The sequence below is a fragment of the Bombina bombina genome, chromosome 3 (assembly GCF_027579735.1).
Source record: "Bombina bombina isolate aBomBom1 chromosome 3, aBomBom1.pri, whole genome shotgun sequence".
NCBI classification, from domain to species: Eukaryota; Metazoa; Chordata; class Amphibia; order Anura; family Bombinatoridae; genus Bombina; species Bombina bombina.
Window position 1 is genome coordinate 658,512,067 of NC_069501.1, and position 23,136 is coordinate 658,535,202.

The following is a 23,136-nucleotide window of genomic DNA, read 5'->3' on the forward strand; positions in this document are numbered from 1 at the left end:
GATAGAATCTTAGGAATTTTTACCTTGTCCCAAGGGAATCCTTTAGATTCACACCAACAGATATATTTTTTCCATATTTTGTGGTAGATTTTTCTAGTTACAGGCTTTCTGGCCTGAACAAGAGTATCAATGACAGAATCTGAGAACCCTCGCTTTGATAAGATCAAGCGTTCAATCTCCAAGCAGTCAGTTGGAGTGAGACCAGATTCGGATGTTCGAACGGACCTTGAACAAGAAGGTCTCGTCTCAAAGGTAGCTTCCATGGTGGAGCCGATGACATATTCACCAGGTCTGCATACCAAGTCCTGCGTGGCCACGCAGGAGCTATCAAGATCACCGATGCCCTCTCCTGATTGATCCTGGCTACCAGCCTGGGGATGAGAGGAAACGGCGGGAATACATAAGCTAGTTTGAAGGTCCAAGGTGCTACTAGTGCATCTACTAGAGTCGCCTTGGGATCCCTGGATCTGGACCCGTAGCAAGGAACCTTGAAGTTCTGACGAGAGGCCATCAGATCCATGTCTGGAATGCCCCACAATTGAGTAATTTGGGCAAAGATTTCCGGATGGAGTTCCCACTCCCCCGGATGAAATGTCTGACGACTCAGAAAATCCGCTTCCCAATTTTCCACTCCTGGGATGTGGATTGCAGACAAGTGGCAGGAGTGAGTCTCCGCCCATTGAATGATTTTGGTCACTTCTTCCATCGCCAGGGAACTCCTTGTTCCCCCCTGATGGTTGATGTACGCAACAGTCGTCATGTTGTCTGATTGAAACCGTATGAACTTGGCCTTTGCTAGCTGAGGCCAAGCCTTGAGAGCATTGAATATCGCTCTCAGTTCCAGAATATTTATCGGGAGAAGAGATTCTTCCCGAGACCAAAGACCCTGAGCTTTCAGGGGTCCCCAGACCGCGCCCCAGCCCACCAGACTGGCGTCGGTCGTGACAATGACCCACTCTGGTCTGCGGAAGCTCATCCCCTGTGAAAGGTTGTCCAGGGACAGCCACCAACGGAGTGAATCTCTGGTCCTCTGATCTACTTGTATCGTCGGAGACAAGTCTGTATAGTCCCCATTCCACTGACTGAGCATGCACAGTTGTAATGGTCTTAGATGAATTCGCGCAAAAGGAACTATGTCCATTGCCGCTACCATCAAACCTATTACTTCCATGCACTGCGCTATGGAAGGAAGAGGAACAGAATGAAGTATTTGACAAGAGTTTAGAAGTTTTGATTTTCTGGCCTCTGTCAGAAAAATCCTCATTTCTAAGGAGTCTATTATTGTTCCCAAGAAGGGAACCCTTGTTGACGGAGATAGCGAACTTTTTTCTACGTTCACTTTCCACCCGTGAGATCTGAGAAAGGCCAGGACAATGTCCGTGTGAGCCTTTGCTTGTGGAAGGGACGACGCTTGAATCAGAATGTCGTCCAAGTAAGGTACTACTGCAATGCCCCTTGGTCTTAGCACCGCTAGAAGGGACCCTAGTACCTTTGTGAAAATTCTTGGAGCAGTGGCTAATCCGAACGGAAGTGCCACAAACTGGTAATGCTTGTCCAGGAATGCGAACCTTAGGAACCGATGATGTTCCTTGTGGATAGGAATATGTAGATACGCATCCTTTAAATCCACCGTGGTCATGAATTGACCTTCCTGGATGGAAGGAAGAATTGTTCGAATGGTTTCCATTTTGAACGATGGAACCTTGAGAAACTTGTTTAGGATCTTGAGATCTAAGATTGGTCTGAATGTTCCCTCTTTTTTGGGAACTACGAACAGATTGGAGTAGAACCCCATCCCTTGTTCTCCTAATGGAACAGGATGAATCACTCCCATTTTTAACAGGTCTTCTACACAATGTAAGAATGCCTGTTTTTTTATGAGGTCTGAAGACAATTGAGACCTGTGGAACCTCCCCCTTGGGGGAAGCCCCTTGAATTCCAGAAGATAACCTTGGGAGACTATTTCTAGTGCCCAAGGATCCAGAACATCTCTTGCCCAAGCCTGAGCGAAGAGAGAGAGTCTGCCCCCCACCAGATCCGGTCCCGGATCGGGGGCCAACATCTCATGCTGTCTTGGTAGCAGTGGCAGGTTTCTTGGCCTGCTTTCCTTTGTTCCAGCCTTGCATTGGCCTCCAGGCTGGCTTGGCTTGAGAAGTATTACCCTCTTGCTTAGAGGACGTAGCACTTGGGGCTGGTCCGTTTCTGCGAAAGGGACGAAAATTAGGTTTATTTTTGGCTTTGAAAGACCTATCCTGAGGAAGGGCGTGGCCCTTGCCCCCAGTGATATCAGAGATAATCTCTTTCAAGTCAGGGCCAAACAGCGTTTTCCCCTTGAAAGGAATGTTAAGCAATTTGTTCTTGGAAGACGCATCCGCTGACCAAGATTTTAGCCAAAGCGCTCTGCGCGCCACAATAGCAAAACCAGAATTTTTCGCCGCTAACCTAGCCAATTGCAAAGTGGCGTCTAGGGTGAAAGAATTAGCCAATTTGAGAGCATGAATTCTATCCATAATCTCCTCATAAGAAGAAGAATTATTATTGAGCGCCTTTTCTAGTTCATCGAACCAGAAACACGCTGCTGTAGTGACAGAAACAATGCATGAAATTGGTTGTAGAAGGTAACCTTGCTGAACAAACATCTTTTTAAGCAAACCCTCTAATTTTTTATCCATAGGATCTTTGAAAGCACAACTATCTTCTATGGGTATAGTGGTGCGTTTGTTTAGAGTAGAAACCGCCCCCTCGACCTTGGGGACTGTCTGCCATAAGTCCTTTCTGGGGTCGACCATAGGAAACAATTTCTTAAATATGGGGGGAGGGACGAAAGGTATACCGGGCCTTTCCCATTCTTTATTTACAATGTCCGCCACCCGCTTGGGTATAGGAAAAGCTTCGGGGGGCCCCGGGACCTCTAGGAACTTGTCCATTTTACATAATTTCTCTGGAATGACCAAATTCTCACAATCATCCAGAGTAGATAACACCTCCTTAAGCAGAGCGCGGAGATGTTCCAATTTAAATTTAAATGTAATCACATCAGGTTCAGCTTGTTGAGAAATTTTCCCTGAATCTGAAATTTCTCCCTCAGACAAAACCTCCCTGGCCCCCTCAGACTGGTGTAGGGGCACTTCAGAACCAATATCATCAGCGTCCTCATGCTCTTCAGTATTTTCTAAAACAGAGCAGTCGCGCTTTCGCTGATAAGTGGGCATTTTGGCTAAAATGTTTTTGATAGAATTATCCATTACAGCCGTTAATTGTTGCATAGTAAGGAGTATTGGCGCACTAGATGTACTAGGGGCCTCCTGTGTGGGCAAGACTGGTGTAGACGAAGGAGGGGATGATGCAGTACCATGCTTACTCCCCTCACTTGAGGAATCATCTTGGGCATCATTTTCTCTAAATTTTGTGTCACATAAATCACATCTATTTAAATGAGAAGGAACCTTGGCTTCCCCACATACAGAACACAGTCTATCTGGTAGTTCAGACATGTTAAACAGGCATAAACTTGATAACAAAGTACAAAAAACGTTTTAAAATAAAACCGTTACTGTCACTTTAAATTTTAAACTGAACACACTTTATTACTGCATATGTGAAAAAGTATGAAGGAATTGTTCAAAATTCACCAAAATTTCACCACAGTGTCTTAAAGCCTTAAAAGTATTGCACACCAAATTTGGAAGCTTTAACCCTTAAAATAACGGAACCGGAGCCGTTTTTATATTTAACCCCTTTACAGTCCCTGGTATCTGCTTTGCTGAGACCCAACCAAGCCCAAAGGGGAATACGATACCAAATGACGCCTTCAGAAAGTCTTTTCTATGTATCAGAGCTCCTCACACATGCATCTGCATGTCATGCTTCCCAAAAACAAGTGCGCAATAGAGGCGCGAAAATGAGACTCTGCCTATGATTAGGGAAAGCCCCTAGAGAATAAGGTGTCCAATACAGTGCCTGCCGGTTATTTTACATAGTTCCCAAGATTAAAATAATTCCTCAAGGCTATGGAGTATAAAATATGCTTATATATAAATCGTTTTAGCCCAGAAAATGTCTACAGTCTTAAAAGCCCTTGTGAAGCCCTTTTTTCTCTTCATGTAATAAAAATGGCTTACTGGATCCCATAGGGAAAATGACAGCTTCCAGCATTACATCGTCTTGTTAGAAAACAGAATTTATGTTTACCTGATAAATTACTTTCTCCAACGGTGTGTCCGGTCCACGGCGTCATCCTTACTTGTGGGATATTCTCCTCCCCAACAGGAAATGGCAAAGAGCCCAGCAAAGCTGGTCACATGATCCCTCCTAGGCTCCGCCTACCCCAGTCATTCGACCGACGTTAAGGAGGAATATTTGCATAGGAGAAACCATATGGTACCGTGGTGACTGTAGTTAAAGAAAATAAATTATCAGACCTGATTAAAAAAACCAGGGCGGGCCGTGGACCGGACACACCGTTGGAGAAAGTAATTTATCAGGTAAACATAAATTCTGTTTTCTCCAACATAGGTGTGTCCGGTCCACGGCGTCATCCTTACTTGTGGGAACCAATACCAAAGCTTTAGGACACGGATGAAGGGAGGGAGCAAATCAGGTCACCTAAATGGAAGGCACCACGGCTTGCAAAACCTTTCTCCCAAAAATAGCCTCAGAAGAAGCAAAAGTATCAAACTTGTAAAATTTGGTAAAAGTGTGCAGTGAAGACCAAGTCGCTGCCCTACATATCTGATCAACAGAAGCCTCGTTCTTGAAGGCCCATGTGGAAGCCACAGCCCTAGTGGAATGAGCTGTGATTCTTTCGGGAGGCTGCCGTCCGGCAGTCTCGTAAGCCAATCTGATGATGCTTTTAATCCAAAAAGAGAGAGAGGTAGAAGTTGCTTTTTGACCTCTCCTTTTACCAGAATAAACAACAAACAAGGAAGATGTTTGTCTAAAATCCTTTGTAGCATCTAAATAGAATTTTAGAGCGCGAACAACATCCAAATTGTGCAACAAACGTTCCTTCTTTGAAACTGGTTTCGGACACAGAGAAGGTACGATAATCTCCTGGTTAATGTTTTTGTTAGAAACAACTTTTGGAAGAAAACCAGGTTTAGTACGTAAAACCACCTTATCTGCATGGAACACCAGATAAGGAGGAGAACACTGCAGAGCAGATAATTCTGAAACTCTTCTAGCAGAAGAGATTGCAACCAAAAACAAAACTTTCCAAGATAATAACTTAATATCAACGGAATGTAAGGGTTCAAACGGAACCCCCTGAAGAACTGAAAGAACTAAATTGAGACTCCAAGGAGGAGTCAAAGGTTTGTAAACAGGCTTAATTCTAACCAGAGCCTGAACAAAGGCTTGAACATCTGGCACAGCTGCCAGCTTTTTGTGAAGTAACACAGACAAGGCAGAAATCTGTCCCTTCAGGGAACTTGCAGATAATCCTTTTTCCAATCCTTCTTGAAGGAAGGATAGAATCTTAGGAATCTTAACCTTGTCCCAAGGGAATCCTTTAGATTCACACCAACAGATATATTTTTTCCAAATTTTGTGGTAAATCTTTCTAGTTACAGGCTTTCTGGCCTGAACAAGAGTATCGATAACAGAATCTGAGAACCCTCGCTTCGATAAGATCAAGCGTTCAATCTCCAAGCAGTCAGCTGGAGTGAAACCAGGTTCGGATGTTCGAACGGACCCTGAACAAGAAGGTCTCGTCTCAAAGGTAGCTTCCAAGGTGGAGCCGATGACATATTCACCAGATCTGCATACCAAGTCCTGCGTGGCCACGCAGGAGCTATCAAGATCACCGACGCCCTCTCCTGATTGATCCTGGCTACCAGCCTGGGGATGAGAGGGAACGGCGGGAACACATAAGCTAGTTTGAAGGTCCAAGGTGCTACTAGTGCATCCACTAGAGCCGCCTTGGGATCCCTGGATCTGGACCCGTAGCAAGGAACTTTGAAGTTCTGACGAGAGGCCATCAGATCCATGTCTGGAATGCCCCACAGCTGAGTGACTTGGGCAAAGATTTCCGGATGGAGTTCCCACTCCCCCGGATGCAATGTCTGACGACTCAGAAAATCCGCTTCCCAATTTTCCACTCCTGGGATGTGGATAGCGGACAGGTGGCAGGAGTGAGACTCCGCCCATAGAATGATTTTGGTCACTTCTTCCATCGCTAGGGAACTCCTTGTTCCCCCCTGATGGTTGATGTACGCAACAGTTGTCATGTTGTCTGATTGAAACCGTATGAACTTGGCCCTCGCTAGCTGAGGCCAAGCCTTGAGAGCATTGAATATCGCTCTCAGTTCCAGAATATTTATCGGTAGAAGAGATTCTTCCCGAGACCAAAGACCCTGAGCTTTCAGGGATCCCCAGACCGCGCCCCAGCCCATCAGACTGGCGTCGGTCGTGACAATGACCCACTCTGGTCTGCGGAATGTCATCCCTTGTGACAGTTTGTCCAGGGACAGCCACCAACGGAGTGAGTCTCTGGTCCTCTGATTTACTTGTATCTTCGGAGACAAGTCTGTATAATCCCCATTCCACTGACTGAGCATGCACAGTTGTAATGGTCTTAGATGAATGCGCGCAAAAGGAACTATGTCCATAGCCGCTACCATCAACCCGATCACTTCCATGCACTGAGCTATGGAAGGAAGAGGAACGGAATGAAGTATCCGACAAGAGTCTAGAAGCTTTGATTTTCTGGCCTCTGTCAGAAATATCCTCATTTCTAAGGAGTCTATTATTGTTCCCAAGAAGGGAACCCTTGTTGACGGAGATAGAGAACTCTTTTCCACGTTCACTTTCCATCCGTGAGATCTGAGAAAGGCCAGGACGATGTCCGTGTGAGCCTTTGCTTGAGGAAGGGACGACGCTTGAATCAGAATGTCGTCCAAGTAAGGTACTACAGCAATGCCCCTTGGTCTTAGCACAGCTAGAAGGGACCCTAGTACCTTTGTGAAAATCCTTGGAGCAGTGGCTAATCCGAAAGGAAGCGCCACGAACTGGTAATGCTTGTCCAGGAATGCGAACCTTAGGAACCGATGATGTTCCTTGTGGATAGGAATATGTAGATACGCATCCTTTAAATCCACCGTGGTCATGAATTGACCTTCCTGGATGGAAGGAATAATAGTTCGAATGGTTTCCATCTTGAACGATGGAACCTTGAGAAACTTGTTTAAGATCTTGAGATCTAAGATTGGTCTGAACGTTCCCTCTTTTTTGGGAACTATGAACAGATTGGAGTAGAACCCCATCCCTTGTTCTCTTAATGGAACAGGATGAATCACTCCCATTTTTAACAGGTCTTCTACACAATGTAAGAATGCCTGTCTTTTTATGTGGTCTGAAGACAACTGAGACCTGTGGAACCTCCCCCTTGGGGGAAGTCCCTTGAATTCCAGAAGATAACCTTGGGAGACTATTTCTAGCGCCCAAGGATCCAGAACATCTCTTGCCCAAGCCTGAGCGAAGAGAGAGAGTCTGCCCCCCACCAGATCCGGTCCCGGATCGGGGGCCAACATTTCATGCAGTCTTGGTAGCAGCGGCAGGTTTCTTGGCCTGCTTTCCCTTGTTCCAGCCTTGCATTGGTCTCCAAGCTGGCTTGGCTTGAGAAGTATTACCCTCTTGCTTAGAGGACGTAGCACCTCGGGCTGGTCCGTTTCTACGAAACGGACGAAAATTAGGTTTATTTTTTGCCTTGAAAGGCCGATCCTGAGGAAGGGCGTGGCCCTTACCCCCAGTGATATCAGAGATAATCTCTTTCAAGTCAGGGCCAAACAGCGTTTTCCCCTTGAAAGGAATGTTAAGTAGCTTGTTCTTGGAAGACGCATCAGCCGACCAAGATTTCAACCAAAGCGCTCTGCGCGCCACAATAGCAAACCCAGAATTCTTAGCCGCTAACCTAGCCAATTGCAAAGTGGCGTCTAGGGTGAAAGAATTAGCCAATTTGAGAGCATTGATTCTGTCCATAATCTCCTCATAAGGAGGAGAATCACTATCGACCGCCTTTATCAGCTCATCGAACCAGAAACATGCGGCTGTAGCGACAGGGACAATGCATGCAATTGGTTGTAGAAGGTAACCCTGCTGAACAAACATCTTTTTAAGCAAACCTTCTAATTTTTTATCCATAGGATCTTTGAAAGCACAACTATCCTCTATGGGTATAGTGGTGCGTTTGTTTAAAGTGGAAACCGCTCCCTCGACCTTGGGGACTGTCTGCCATAAGTCCTTTCTGGGGTCGACCAAAGGAAACAATTTTTTAAATATGGGGGGAGGGACGAAAGGAATACCGGGCCTTTCCCATTCTTTATTAACAATGTCCGCCACCCGCTTGGGTATAGGAAAAGCTTCTGGGAGCCCCGGCACCTCTAGGAACTTGTCCATTTTACATAGCTTCTCTGGGATGACCAACTTGTCACAATCATCCAGAGTGGATAATACCTCCTTAAGCAGAATGCGGAGATGTTCCAACTTAAATTTAAATGCAATCACATCAGGTTCAGCCTGTTGAGAAATGTTCCCTGAATCAGTAATTTCTCCCTCAGACAAAACCTCCCTGGCCCCATCAGACTGGGTTAGGGGCCCTTCAGAGATATTAGTATCAGCGTTGCCATGCTCTTCAGTATCTAAAACAGAGCAGCCGCGCTTACGCTGACAAGTGTTCATATGGGCTAAAATGTTTTTGACAGAATTATCCATTACAGCCGTTAATTGTTGCATAGTAAGGAGTATTGGCGCGCTAGATGTACTAGGGGCCTCCTGAGTGGGCAAGACTCGTGTAGACGAAGGAGGGAATGATGCAGTACCATGCTTACTCCCCTCACTTGAGGAATCATCTTGGGCATCATTGTCATTATCACATAAATCACATTTATTTAAATGAATAGGAATTCTGGCTTCCCCACATTCAGAACACAGTCTATCTGGTAGTTCAGACATGTTAAACAGGCATAAACTTGATAACAAAGTACAAAAAACGTTTTAAAATAAAACCGTTACTGTCACTTTAAATTTTAAACTGAACACACTTTATTACTGCAATTGCGAAAAAACATGAAGGAATTGTACAAAATTCACCAAATTTTCACCACAGTGTCTTAAAGCCTTAAAAGTATTGCACACCAAATTTGGAAGCTTTAACCCTTAAAATAACGGAACCGGAGCCGTTTTAAACTTTAACCCCTTTACAGTCCCTGGTATCTGCTTTGCTGAGACCCAACCAAGCCCAAAGGGGAATACGATACCAAATGACGCCTTCAGAAAGTCTTTTCTAAGTATCAGAGCTCCACACACATGCGACTGCATGCCATGCCTCTCAAAAACAAGTGCGCCACACCGGCGCGAAAATGAGGCTCTGCTTATGCTTTGGGAAAGTCCCTAAGGAATAAGGTGCCTAATACAGTGCCTGCCGATATTCTTATATCAAAATACCCAGATAAAATGATTCCTCAAGGCTAAATATGTGTTAATAATGAATCGATTTAGCCCAGAAAAGTCTACAGTCTTAATAAGCCCTTGTGAAGCCCTTATTTATGATCGTAATAAACATGGCTTACCGGATCCCATAGGGAAAATGACAGCTTCCAGCATTACATCGTCTTGTTAGAATGTGTCATACCTCAAGCAGCAAGAGACTGCATACTGTTCCCCCAACTGAAGTTAGTAGCTCTCAACAGTCCTGTGTGGAACAGCCATGGATTTTAGTTACGGTTGCTAAAATCATTTTCCTCATACAAACAGAAATCTTCATCTCTTTTCTGTTTCTGAGTAAATAGTACATACCAGCACTATTTCAAAATAACAAACTCTTGATTGAATAATAAAAACTACAGTTAAACACTAAAAAACTCTAAGCCATCTCCGTGGAGATGTTGCCTGTACAACGGCAAAGAGAATGACTGGGGTAGGCGGAGCCTAGGAGGGATCATGTGACCAGCTTTGCTGGGCTCTTTGCCATTTCCTGTTGGGGAGGAGAATATCCCACAAGTAAGGATGACGCCGTGGACCGGACACACCTATGTTGGAGAAATGTGTCATACCTCAAGCAGCAAAAGTCTGCTCCCTGTTTCCCCCAACTGAAGTTAATTCCTCTCAACAGTCCTGTGTGGAAACAGCCATCGATTTTAGTAACGGTTGCTAAAATCATTTTCCTCTTACAAACAGAAATCTTCATCTCTTTTCTGTTTCAGAGTAAATAGTACATACCAGCACTATTTTAAAATAACAAACTCTTGATTGAATAATAAAAACTACAGTTAAACACTAAAAAACTCTAAGCCATCTCCGTGGAGATGTTGCCTGTACAACGGCAAAGAGAATGACTGGGGAAGGCGGAGCCTAGGAGGGATCATGTGACCAGCTTTGCTGGGCTCTTTGCCATTTCCTGTTGGGGAGGAGAATATCCCACAAGTAAGGATGACGCCGTGGACCGGACACACCTATGTTGGAGAAAAGTAGCTATTGGTGATGTTAAACTTTTTTTTAATTCTTGCCCATACATACTGTTACTTGTAAATACATTTCGTTATTATATAATTTATTGATGTGTCCGTATCTCTTAAAACAAGTTAGTTTAACCTCCTGTTTGCTAGTACAACTGAATTACTGTGTCGCAAAATGATGTAGGTCTAAAAAGTGTGTCACCAACATGAAAAGTATGGAAAGCTCTGTACTAGAGGCTCCACAAACTCTGCCTGAGGATGTCTGGACCTTGCAAAGTACCTGGGAAGTTTGCTGTTTAAACTAGAAGCCATCAGATCTATCTCTGGGAGACCCCAGAGATCCACAATCTGATTGAACACATCCTGGATGTAGAAATTGACGACTGAGAAAGTCTACTTCTCAGTTGTTCACTCCTGGAAAATGAACATCAGAGATTAGAGAGGAATTGATTCCTGCCCATGAGAACATTTGAGCCATCTCTCTGATGGTCGACATAAGCCACTGCTGTGACATTGGGGTAGATTAAACAAGCAGCGGATGCTGCAAACTATCCCCAAAGTTTTCCGGCTTGCCGGAAACCTACGTTAAGAAGCAGCAGCTGTAAGACTGCTGTTCCTTAACTTGTCCACCACCTTTTGCAGGGGGTGGCATTGCACAAGCATTTAACAAGAAATGCTTGTGCAATGTTAAATGCCGACAGTTTATGCTGTCGCAGCAGCAGCCACATCAGCAATAGAGATTGCAGGCCTAAGCAAATACCCTGCTTGTAAATAGGCCCATCTATGAAAAGATTCTAATTTTTCTATCCAAAGGATATTTACAAGAAGTACTGTCTTCCAAAGGGATAGTAAAATGTTTAGTGAAAATAGCCCCATCAACTTTAGGAACAGTTTCTCACAATTTAACATTAGTAGCAGGTAACAGATATAACTTTTTAAACCTTGCAGAGGGATTAAACAAATGACCTGGTTAAGACCATTCCCTAGAAACCATATTAGAGACAGCATCAAGGATAGGAAAAACTTTAGGAAGTTTAACCAGTCTTAAACACTGAATTTAAAAAAAAAATGACAAGGTTTATCTTCAGAAACTTTAAAATATTTAACCCCTAAAGTAATTAAAACCTCTTTTGAAAGAGAACACATACGTTCAACTTTAAACAAAATAGAGGAAGTATCAGATTCAATATCAGAAACAGACGGCTCATCACCAGAGGAAACCTCACCTTCTGAAGATATATCAGTTTTCCTGACTTCAGGGGACATAGAACTACTAAAAGGTAAAAACTAAATTGACCTTTTATGGTTATTTGAAGGCGGGAGAGCAGCCAATGCTTCAGAAAGAGCAGCTTCAATGAGATTTTTCACACTGGGTGATACATCAGTAGCATTATCCTGTAATGAGCAAACAGAAGGTACAGTAATACCCATAAAAGCAGCATTAAAATGGTCCGACAGCAATAACATAGGCAAACATGAGTCACATAAACTAACTTACAATACACACACTTAATTATGGTAGGAAGGTGTTCAGGAGACTCATTTTTTTTTAGAGAAGATTTAGGGACAGAATCAGATAGCTCAATTATAGCATTGGCATAGCAAATAAATTAAATACTATAACACCTTAAAATGCTCTTGAGGAATTGTAACTTACACCCTCCTAAAGTAGCTTTCAAAAAACTAACAGGTACAATGTGCACTAAGCCAAACTGCAAAATAAAGAAGAGGCCATATAATCTACACATCCAAATGCTAGGCAACCCACAGCCGAATGAGATAACGCATGCAAAAATACTGAAAGTTATAAGGGAATTTAGAGCGCCAAACCAGACGTGCACTAGACAGAGGATATATGTGTGCTAACCCGAAGTGTGTAATCCAGCCGAAGGGGGAAAAAGTGTAAAAGAACTGAAGAAAAGTGAGCTGTGCTGACAAGCGTTAAACCCAACGTGTGCAATCCCTACATGCGCAATCTAGCTGAAGCGCTAAAAAAAATGCAACAGAACTGAATAAATATGTGTTAACGAACATTAAACCCGACGTGCGCTATCCTGATGTGCTCCAAAATTATATATATTGGTTTGGCTGGTAGATGAGTGTCTATAGGTATATTAGTATAAAATAAATGAATATATATATATATATATATATATATATATATATATATATATATATATATATATATATATATATATATATATATATATATATATATATATATTATACTAACCAATAGACACTCATTTACCAGCCAAACCAATACCAATACTGAAACATATCAGCAGCGGTTATGGAATAGGAGTTTATTGTAGATCCATTAAAAGAAGGCAAAAGACCCTGCAAACAATTATGAAGGGTCTGTGAAGGATTTCCTGTAAGGCAAAAAAGAAGCCACAAACCATACCCCATATGCATCCCTCTGAAAAGTAATGGACTCTGAGGAGAAACCGGGCCACAATGTAGACTGAGAACTCCTCTCACTGAAGAATCAAATTCACACCTTTATTATACGACCACCTCCAGCAGAGGCAAAGTAAAGACTGAGGTACCTGTGAGGTGAGGGGTTTTATAGAGCTTTAGGGGTTGGGGAATCTTCGCCGCCTCCTAGTGGTAAGGAAGAGTAATTCCCTGGAGTAATGGATCGTGGACTCTCACTACCTGTATGAAAAATAATTTTTCCACCTCCTCTTCTAACCAATTCTGGATCAAAATGAATGAGTAAATTAAATCTATACTATTTAGCAGTTCCCTTTTCTGCCTGAAAATAAGACAGAATGAGCACACAACAATTTAAGTGAACTTTGCATCATAGTGTCCCCAAAAATAAAGTATGCAGAAAATGTTGTTGCTTTTTGGCTGTAAACAAACTCACTTTCAGAAGGAACTTGACACTCCCCCTTTATGCGATGGTTACTCTCCCCGCAGTCTACTGCTCGTCGCAAAGACAAACTGCCTGCTCCTCCTCCAGTCCGAGCATGCTTGGGAGAAATACTTTTCTTATTTGTTGCTGCAAAGAGAAAGAAGTGATTCTAATAAATATACATTGCACATGAAAGAAGCTGTGACTTATAAATGTAGGTTCAAATGGCAAAGAAAAAATGTTTTTTCCATTTTTTTATATAGATTTTTTTTATCACCCTATGATTTCATAGTATTGCAAATCAAGTCTGTTGAAGTAATTTTAAGTCCATCTTTTCCATACATTAATGACTCTAAAGATGTACTCATATGAAAATGTCCAGATTACTTTCTGATACATTAAATCTACATGTGGCTTGCTAGCAAAGGAGAACAAATACTGATCACAGCAACCAGTTACTGCTCATCACATTGAAGTGGCTTTATGCCTTATATTATATTGAAAGCAAACCAAAAACAGTGATTGACAATTGCTCTTCGTTTCAGGCAATAAAATTGAAAAACATTTTCATTTAAACCTTTTCTGAAATTAAAGGGCCACTAAACCCAAAATCTTTCTTTCATGATTCAGATAGAGAATACAAATGTAAACATTACAATTTACTTCCATTATTTATTTTGCTTCATTTTTAAAATATCCTTAGTTGAAGAAAAAGCAATGCACATGGTGAGCCAATCACACAAGGCTTCTATGTGCAGCAACCAATCAGCAGCTAGTGAGCATATCTAGATATGCTTTTTTTATCAAAGAATATCAAGAGAATAAAACAAAATAGATAATATAAGTAAATTAGAAAGATGTTTAAAATTGCATTCTCTTTCTAAATCATAAAAGAAAAAATGTGGGTGGCATGTCCCTTTAATTTGCAGGTCTTTGAAAGACATTTCTTGGGAATAATTGCATTTCTATGTTGTAGGCAGTATTCATATGGTTAACTCAACAGATAAAGCATGCTGTCATAACATACAACAGCGTGTGTCTCATTGTTATTATATGGACATCCTAAACTACAGATTCAAGAAACACTAGGGGCTCGATCACATATGCGACGACGCCGTTTTTTTGCGCGGGTTTGGTATCCTATAAAAAGCGCCGCATATAAATGCGGCACGTATATTTCACCCGTAATTTTTACTCCCATAGGCTAACATGGGACGGCGTCGCAAATCGGTATCCAATATTCAGCGCAAGGATTTACGTGGCGAAAATGGAGAAATCTTACTCCATTTTTACCTCGCCATAAAAGGCAGTCGCAGCAAGCCTTGCGCTGAGTATGGGAGCACCGTAACTCCCCAAAATGCCTTCAAAAATAAACACCTAACGCATGCGCAATGTCTATCTACCTGTCAACCGCAATCCCCCACCGTAATAACTAATAAACTGTATTAACCCCTATATCCGCCATCAAACCCACACTGTAAGTAATAACTAAACCATTAACCCCTAATCCGCCATTAACCCACAACGCAAACTGCCTATTAAAACTATTAACCTCAAAAGCGCCAAAGCCCACAACGCAATAAACCTAACCCTCCTAACCTAACACCCCCTAAATGAACCCAAATTACCTAATTTACAAAATACTAAAGTTACTATTAAATTAAAAAAAAACTAACACTACTTTAAAAATAAAAATAAACTAAGTATAAATTAAAGGGACAGTCTAATAAAAATCTGGAGTAGACTGTCCCTTTAAGCTACAATTACATAAAATAAAAAAGAAAATTACCAAATTTAAAAAAATTATACCTAATCCCTATGAAAATAAAAAAGCCCCCCCCCCCCCAAATAAAAACACCCCCTACTCTGATAAACTACCAGTAGCTCTTAAAAGGGCTTTTTGCAGGGTATTGCCCCAAGATAATCAGCTCTTATACAACAAAATACACAAATCCCCTCCAACAGTAAAACCCCCCACCCACCAAACCCCCCCAAATAAAATAACCTAACACTAAAAACCCTAAACTCCTCTTCGTACGATCTTCGCGCGCACACTGGATAAAGAATTCAAGGGACGCAATTAAAATAACTCTTCAAAATTCAAATCCTATTGGCTGTTCAAATCATCCAATAGGATGAGAGCTACTGAAATTTGAACAGCCAATAGGATTTGAGTAGCTTTCATCCTATTGGCCGATTTGAATTTGAAGAATCAAATCAGCCAATAGGAATTCAAGGGACGCCATTTTTAATTGCGTTCTTTGAATTCTCTATCCAGTGTGCAGCGAAGATGGTATGAAGAGGACCTTAAAAGCTCCATGGCTCCGCGATCGCCGGTCTTCATTTCAAGGGTCGCTGGTCTTTAGCTCCGTGAAGGATGTTCCAGGAAGAAGAAAGAAGAGGTCGTCGCTTGGAAGAAGACTTCACCGCCTGGAACAGGACCTTCTCCGCTGGACTTCAGGAACGGTGAGTAGCAACCTGGGGCTTAGACTTCGAGTTTTTTAAGTTTTTTTTTTTTTGGGGGGGGGTTATTTTATTTAGATAGGGTGGGCAGTAAAAGAGCTAAATGCCCTTTTAAGGGCAATGTCCAACAAATGCCCTTTTCAGGGCAATGGGTAGTTTAGGGTTTTTATTTGGGGGGGGTTACTGTTAGGGGGGCTTTGTGTATTTTGTTGTGTAAAAGAGCTGATTATTTTGGGGCAATGCCCTGCAAAAAGCCCTTTTAAGGGCTACTGGTAGTTTATTAGAGTAGGGGGTGTAGAGTAGGGATCAGGTATCATTTTTTAAAATTTGGTAATTTTCTTTTTTATTTTATGTAATCTTAGATTTTTTTTATTTTCTGTAATTGTAGCTTAAAGGGACAGTCTACTCCAGAATTTTGATTAGACTGTCCCTTTAATGTATACTTAGTTTATTTGTATTTTTAAAGTAGTGTTAGGTTTTTTTAATGTAATAGTAACTTTAGTATTTTGTAAATTAGGTAATTTGGGTTCATTTAGGGGGTGTTAGGTTTATTGCGTTGTGGGCTTTGGCGGTTTAGGGGTTAATAGTTTTATTGCGTTGTGCGTTAATGGTGGATTAGGGGTTAATAATTTTAATAGGTAGTTTGCGATGTTGGGGTTGGCGGATTTAGGGGTTAATAATTTAGTTATTACTTGCGGTGTTGGTTTGATGGCAGATATAGGGGTTAATAGTTTAATTAGGCTTATTGCGTTGTGGGGAGTTGGCGGTTTAGGGGTTAATACATTTATTATTAGTAGTGAGAGGGGGGATTGCGGATATAGGGGGTTTTACGTGTCTGACTTATTTTTGGGACTCGTGTTAGACTGTTACGGGAGATTTGATATTTTCTTAACTTTTCTTAGGCGCCGGCAGTTTCTAAAGTGCCGTAAGTCACTGGCGACTCCAGAAATACATTTTAAACCTAATTCATTTTCTAAATTAAACTTTCTGAATTTCATTTTGGAACCACTTCAATACCCATGAACAATTGTCATTTAGGCTGACAACATCTTGTATGACAATTTGTTTCTTGGTTTATTAGTAGTATTGGCTTATTTAAACAATTTCAACATAGAGATAACATATTTAAAGGGACACTAAATACTATGTACATTTATAGCACAAAGTTTGTGTTTGTCTGATAAATTAATTTCTTTCATGATGGTGCGAGTCCATGAAATGAATAGGAATTACCCTTCAGTACGGTTAACTGTTCCAAAGATAGAGCAGGGCTTGTGGACTGTTATCATCATGAAAGATTCATTTATCATCAGGTATGCATATTTTATTCTTTCTTTCATCAGATGTTAAAAGTCCACAAGACAGTATGTGTGTGATTCTATACCCAAGCAGAGAAGTCCATGAGACCACCATATAAGAAATGGGGACAAACAGTTTAAGCAGGTGCATGACTGATCAGGCACTATGGCCTGCAGAATCTTCCTAGCAAAAGCAACCTCAGAAAAGGCATACACATCAAAGTGATAAACCTTTAAAAAAGGAGAAAGCAATTACTCTAGTGAGCATTAAAATTGCCATACGAAGGTAACAGTGGTAGCTTTATGACCTTTGCAAGGCCTAGAAAAAATAAACAAATAGAGAAGAAAAAAGTCTGAAATTTGTGGCTTCCACATAGAATTTAGGGCTCTCACAATAGCCAAGATGTGAAGAAGTCGATCAAACAATTCTTACGAGCTGGGCATAAAGAAGGAACCACAATTTCCTATTAGATAGTATATTTAGATAACGCCCTAGTAAGAAAAGAATAGCAAGTGCAAAGCCTTGTCCTGATGAAAAAATATAACAGGAAATGAGGTTTGAAAAATGGAGCTCAGAATATTATCTAGCAGACAAAATGGCCAGGATAAAACAAACCTTCAAGGTCAAAGGATTAGGGACTGAGACCAGACATCCTCAAACTTGGCCCTCCAGAGGTTTTGGAACTACATTTCCCATGATGCTCAGCCAGCTGATATGCTGGCTTAGAATCATGGGCAATGTAGTTCCAAAACCTCTGGAGGGCCAAGTTTGAGGATGTCTAGTCTAGACCATGTAAAGGGTCAAAGGGAGGGGATTGAACCCTCAAAACTAGATTAAGATTCCAACGAGGAAAACCTAGACGAATAACTGGTGTAATGCTGATAAAAGCCTGAACAAAGGTCTGAATATCTGGGATTTTGGCAATCCAATCATCAAAGAAAATGGATCGGATATGACACTTAAGATAAGTTACTGACAAGCTTCTTTCCAAACAATCCTGCAGGAACTCTAGAAATCAAGGAATTCTAATATAATTCCAATGATATCCTTTGCAAGCACACCAGTATAAAAAGGTTTTAGAAACCTTATAAGAAATATGCCTTGCGACTGGTTTCCTAGCCTGAATAAATATAGTAATAACCTTATCAGAAAAAAACATCTGAGACAGCACTAAGCTTTTTAATTGCAAGGGTGTCAAATTCAGAGTTCCTGATGGATGAAGAGCCCCTGAGAAAGAAGATGCTTTGTGAAAAAGAAGCTGGATAGGAGGACCCAAAGATATTTGAATTAGATCCGCAAACTAAATTCTGTGAGGCCATGCCGGAACAATAGAAATTGCTGAGGCTATAACCAAAGATAGCAACACAAACGGTGGAAAGATGTAAATCGGTGTTAATGAACAGGCAACCACTAGGGAACCTATAATTCTGCCTGAGGGTCCCAAGAGCTGGCACAATATTGTGGCAGCTTGTGATTAATGAAAGAAGCCATTAAATCTATCCCTGGCAAATGCAAATGTCTATCTGGTCGAAAACCTCCTGGTTTAGAGACCACTCCCTTGGGTGAAGAAACTGGCAACTAAGTAACTGTGCCTCCCCATTGTTGACATCCAGGATGTGGATATCCGAGATCCATACGTCTGGGATCCTTCCCAGAGAACTAGAAGTTCTACTTCGGTGACATTGTCTAATTAAAATTGAAGAAACATTCCTGCCTGAGGTCAGGCCAACTCTGGAAAGCGTTGCAGATTGTTCAGAGCTCCAGAATGGATATTGGTAACATTGACACCCAAGGAAACCACACTCCCCATGTTCTCTTAGACCAAGAAACTGCACCCTAACTTTGAATGCCGGCTTTTGAGGTAATCATTACCTATACTGTTCAAACTGGCTGCTTGTCTATAGAAGGAAAATTATCTATTTCCAAAACAATTATAACCTTCCTTAATAGAGCAAGAATATGCTCAAGCCTGAAACTAAACACACATCTTTAGCCACAATGGCAGGCTCCTGGGATTCAGAAAATCTGTCTAGAGAAGAGGAATCTTTGGATTCATAAGATTTATAAGTACCCTTTTATTCTATGGGGAACCTAGAAGGGTTGCTCCTATGGGATGTCCCTGATGAACCAAAGGCCAGGGAAGTATTCCCGTCAATTCTTTGCATATTTCTGTGTTTACCTGTTGGAGGCTTAACAACCAACAAATCATTAATGGCAGCATACATTTATTCCTTAAATGTTTTCTGAAAAAAAAAAAAAAAAAACCTTGGTGCATTCATGAAGGACCAATGATCCTTGGACTGGATAAAAGGCAGCTCAGCAAAACCCTGTCTAGAGTTGATAAGGCTGTGTAAAGGCCTCCACTAACTCTGTAGAGCACTAAAGCTAGCCATGATAAATTTAAAGGGATAGGAAACACCAAATTTTCATTCATGATTCAGACAAATTTATAATTTACTTCTATTATTTTATAATCTTATTTATAATTTTAAATTGTTTTCTTGGTATCTTTTGTTACAAAGAAGGGACATAAGCCCAGGAGCCAGCCCATTCCTGGAGCAGTATATGGCAGCCGTTTTGCAAGAATGTTATCCATTTGCAGGAGCACTAGATGGCAGCACTATTTCCAGCCTTGTAGTACTCCAGACACCTACCTAGGTATCTCTTCAACAAAGAATATCTTGGGTACAAAACAAATTTTATCGCTTTAAAGACACTGTAACCTCATTTTAACTAAAGTTTTTAAAGTGCCTTAAAACAGCTACAGAAATTGTGTGGTGTCCTCAGACTATGTGAATCATGTGTATATGTTCAATTGGCTTTAAATTATTGGAACTACTAGTCTATAATCAGCTACCTCCTTATTTGTTCCCTTACAATCTGTGGATTCCACCATAAACACAGAAGCTACTATAACTAAAGCAACATAGGATCTGATATCAGCTAAAGCAAATTGATACTAGTCTTACTAATTCTTCTGGATCTTTCTGCTGCTTTCGACACAGTTGACTATCTGCTCTTACAAATCTTACATTCTTTAGGCATCCGAGACACAGCCCTTGCTTGGATTTGCTTCTTCTCTCTGAAACGGTTTGTTTACAGTGTCCTTTAACAGAATATCTTCTGATAATCCTCTGCCTCACTTAGAAGGAGTGCCATAAGGCTCTGTTCTTGGGTCTCTTGCTTTTTTCCATCTATACACCCTCCATTAGAAAACTTATATTTTTTGATTATAATGGCCATTTAAATGTGGTCCTGGTAAAATTTTCAATACCCATCCTACTAAATATTCCACTCTGGAAAACAATATGTTGGAGAACATTTCCAGAACCTGCAAACCTGCAACCATAAAAATTGCAAAGAAAGGAAAAGAAAAGTGACCACACCCTCATCAAGTGGATGCCTATGTATTAACCTAGATGTTACAGCTTCATAATTATCATTTGCAAGCTCGCTCATGTGAGCGGGGTAATAGATCTTGCCCTTAATATTAGTGGTAAAGTGTTAAGAGGATCTAGCTTCTAAGGTACAAATATTAACAGAAGAGGGGAAATAATCAATATACTCCATAATGAATAATAGAACAGACAGACAAGTAATGGAAAAAAAAATCAAGATACAGATTATTTAAACATTACAAGCAGGATATATGAAGTAACCTTACATCCAAATAAAGAAGCAATTAAATCATACACCCTCACCAGAGGCTAAAGCAGGCATCAGGAATGTTAATAATCCATAAACCATCGGATGAGAGCTAACATGTCCACAATAATAAGTGTGCAAAAAAAAAAGCGTGCTTAAAAACCCGGCACATATAATTAACACGCAAGAAAATGATGCGAGTAATCACGACGTTTTTTGGAAAAAACATAATTTATGCTTACCTGATAAATTTATTTCTCTTGTGATGTATCGAGTCCAAGGATTTATCCTTACTTGTGGGATATTCTCCTCCCCTACAGGAAGTGGCAAAGAGAGCACCCACAGCAGAGCTGCCTATATAGCTCCCTCCCCCAGTCATTCGACCGAAGGCTAGGAAGAAAAAGGATAAACCATAGGGTGCAGTGGTGACTGAAAGTTTAAAAATAAAAATATATATGCCTGTCTTAAAAAACCGGGGCGGGCCGTGGACTTGATACATCACAAGATAAATAAATTTATCAGGTAAGCATAAATTATGTTTTCTCTTGTAAGATGTATGGAATCCATGGATTCATCCTTACTTGTGGGATACCAATACCAAAGCTTTAGGACACGGATGAAGGGAGGGACAAGACAGGGACCTTAAACGGAAGGCACCACTGCTTGTAGAACCTTTCTCCCAAAAATAGCCTCCGAAGAAGCAAAAGTATCGAATTTGTAAAATTTGGAAAAAGTATGAAGCGAAGACCAAGTCGCCGCCTTACAAATCTGTTCAACAGAAGCCTCATTTTTAAAAGCCCATGTGGAAGCCACAGCTCTAGTAGAATGAGCAGTAATCCTTTCAGGAGGCTGCCGTCCAGCAGTCTCATAGGCCAAACGGATGATGCTTTTCAGGCAAAAGGAAAGAGAGGTAGCCGTAGCCCTTTGACCTCTCCGTTTACCAGAATAAACAACAAATAAGATGTTTGACGGAAATCTTTAGTTGCTTGTAAGTAGAATTTTAAAGCACAAACCACATCAAGATTGTGTAACAGATGTTCCTTCTTAGATGAAGGATTAGGACACAAAGAAGGAACAACAATCTCCTGATTAATATTCTTATTAGAAACAACCTTAGGAAGAAACCCAGGTTTGGTACGTAAAACCACCTTATCTGCATGGAAAACAAGGTAAGGGGAATCACATTGTAAAGCAGATAGCTCAGAAACTCTTCGAGCCGAAGAAATAGCTACTAAAAACAAAACTTTCCAAGATAGAAACTTAATATCTATGGAATGTATAGGTTCAAACGGAACCCCTTGAAGAACTTTAAGAACTAAGTTTAGGCTCCATGGTGGAGCAACAGGTGTAAATACAGGCTTGATTCTGACTAAAGCCTGACTAAATGCTTTAACGTCTGGGACATCTGCCAGACGTTTGTGAAGTAGAATAGACAAAGCAGATATTTGACCTTTAAGAGAACTAGCAGATAATCCCTTCTCCAAACCTTCTTGGAGAAAAAGACAATATTGTAGGAATCCTAATCTTACTCCACGAGCAACCTTTGGATTCACACCAATAAAGATATTTGCGCCAAATCTTATGATAAATCTTCCTGGTGACAGGCTTTCTAGCCTGAATCAGGGTATCAATGACCGATTCAGAGAAACCACGCTTTGATAAAATCATGCGTTCAATCTCCAAGCAGTCAGACGCAGAGAAAACAGAATTTATGCTTACCTGATAAATTACTTTCTCTTGCGGTGTATCCAGTCCACAGATTCATCCTTTACTTGTAGGATATTCTCATTCCCTACAGGAAGTAGCAAAGAGAGCACACAGCAAAGCTGTCCATATAGCTCCCCCTCTAGCTCCACCCCCCAGTCATTCGACCAAAGGTTAGGAAGAAAAAGGAGAAACCATAGGGTGCAGTGGTGACTGTAATTTAAACAAATTTTTTTTTACCTGACTTAAATGCCAGGGCGGGCCGTGGACTGGATACACCGCAAGAGAAAGTAATTTATCAGGTAAGCATAAAACATAATTTATGTAAGAACTTACCTGATAAATTCATTTCTTTCATATTAACAAGAGTCCATGAGCTAGTGACGTATGGGATATACATTCCTACCAGGAGGGGCAAAGTTTCCCAAACCTTAAAATGCCTATAAATACACCCCTCACCACACCCACAAATCAGTTTAACGAATAGCCAAGAAGTGGGGTGATAAGAAAAAAAGTGCGAAGCATATAAAATAAGGAATTGGAATAATTGTGCTTTATACAAAAAAATCATAACCACCACAAAAAAGGGTGGGCCTCATGGACTCTTGTTAATATGAAAGAAATGAATTTATCAGGTAAGTTCTTACATAAATTATGTTTTCTTTCATGTAATTAACAAGAGTCCATGAACTAGTGACGTATGGGATAATG

The 23,136-nt window shown here is 41.1% G+C and overlaps 1 protein-coding gene across 1 annotated transcript in view; it reads right to left on the reverse strand.

The window, feature by feature from the left end:
- Positions 1–23,136, reverse strand: part of TRIM37 (tripartite motif containing 37) — a 1,136,753-nt gene that overhangs the window by 274,343 nt on the left and 839,274 nt on the right. The window contains exon 20 of the mRNA XM_053707386.1: positions 13,327–13,461. Coding sequence (XP_053563361.1) covers positions 13,327–13,461 — 135 coding nt within the window. The remainder of the gene's footprint in view (positions 1–13,326; positions 13,462–23,136) is intronic.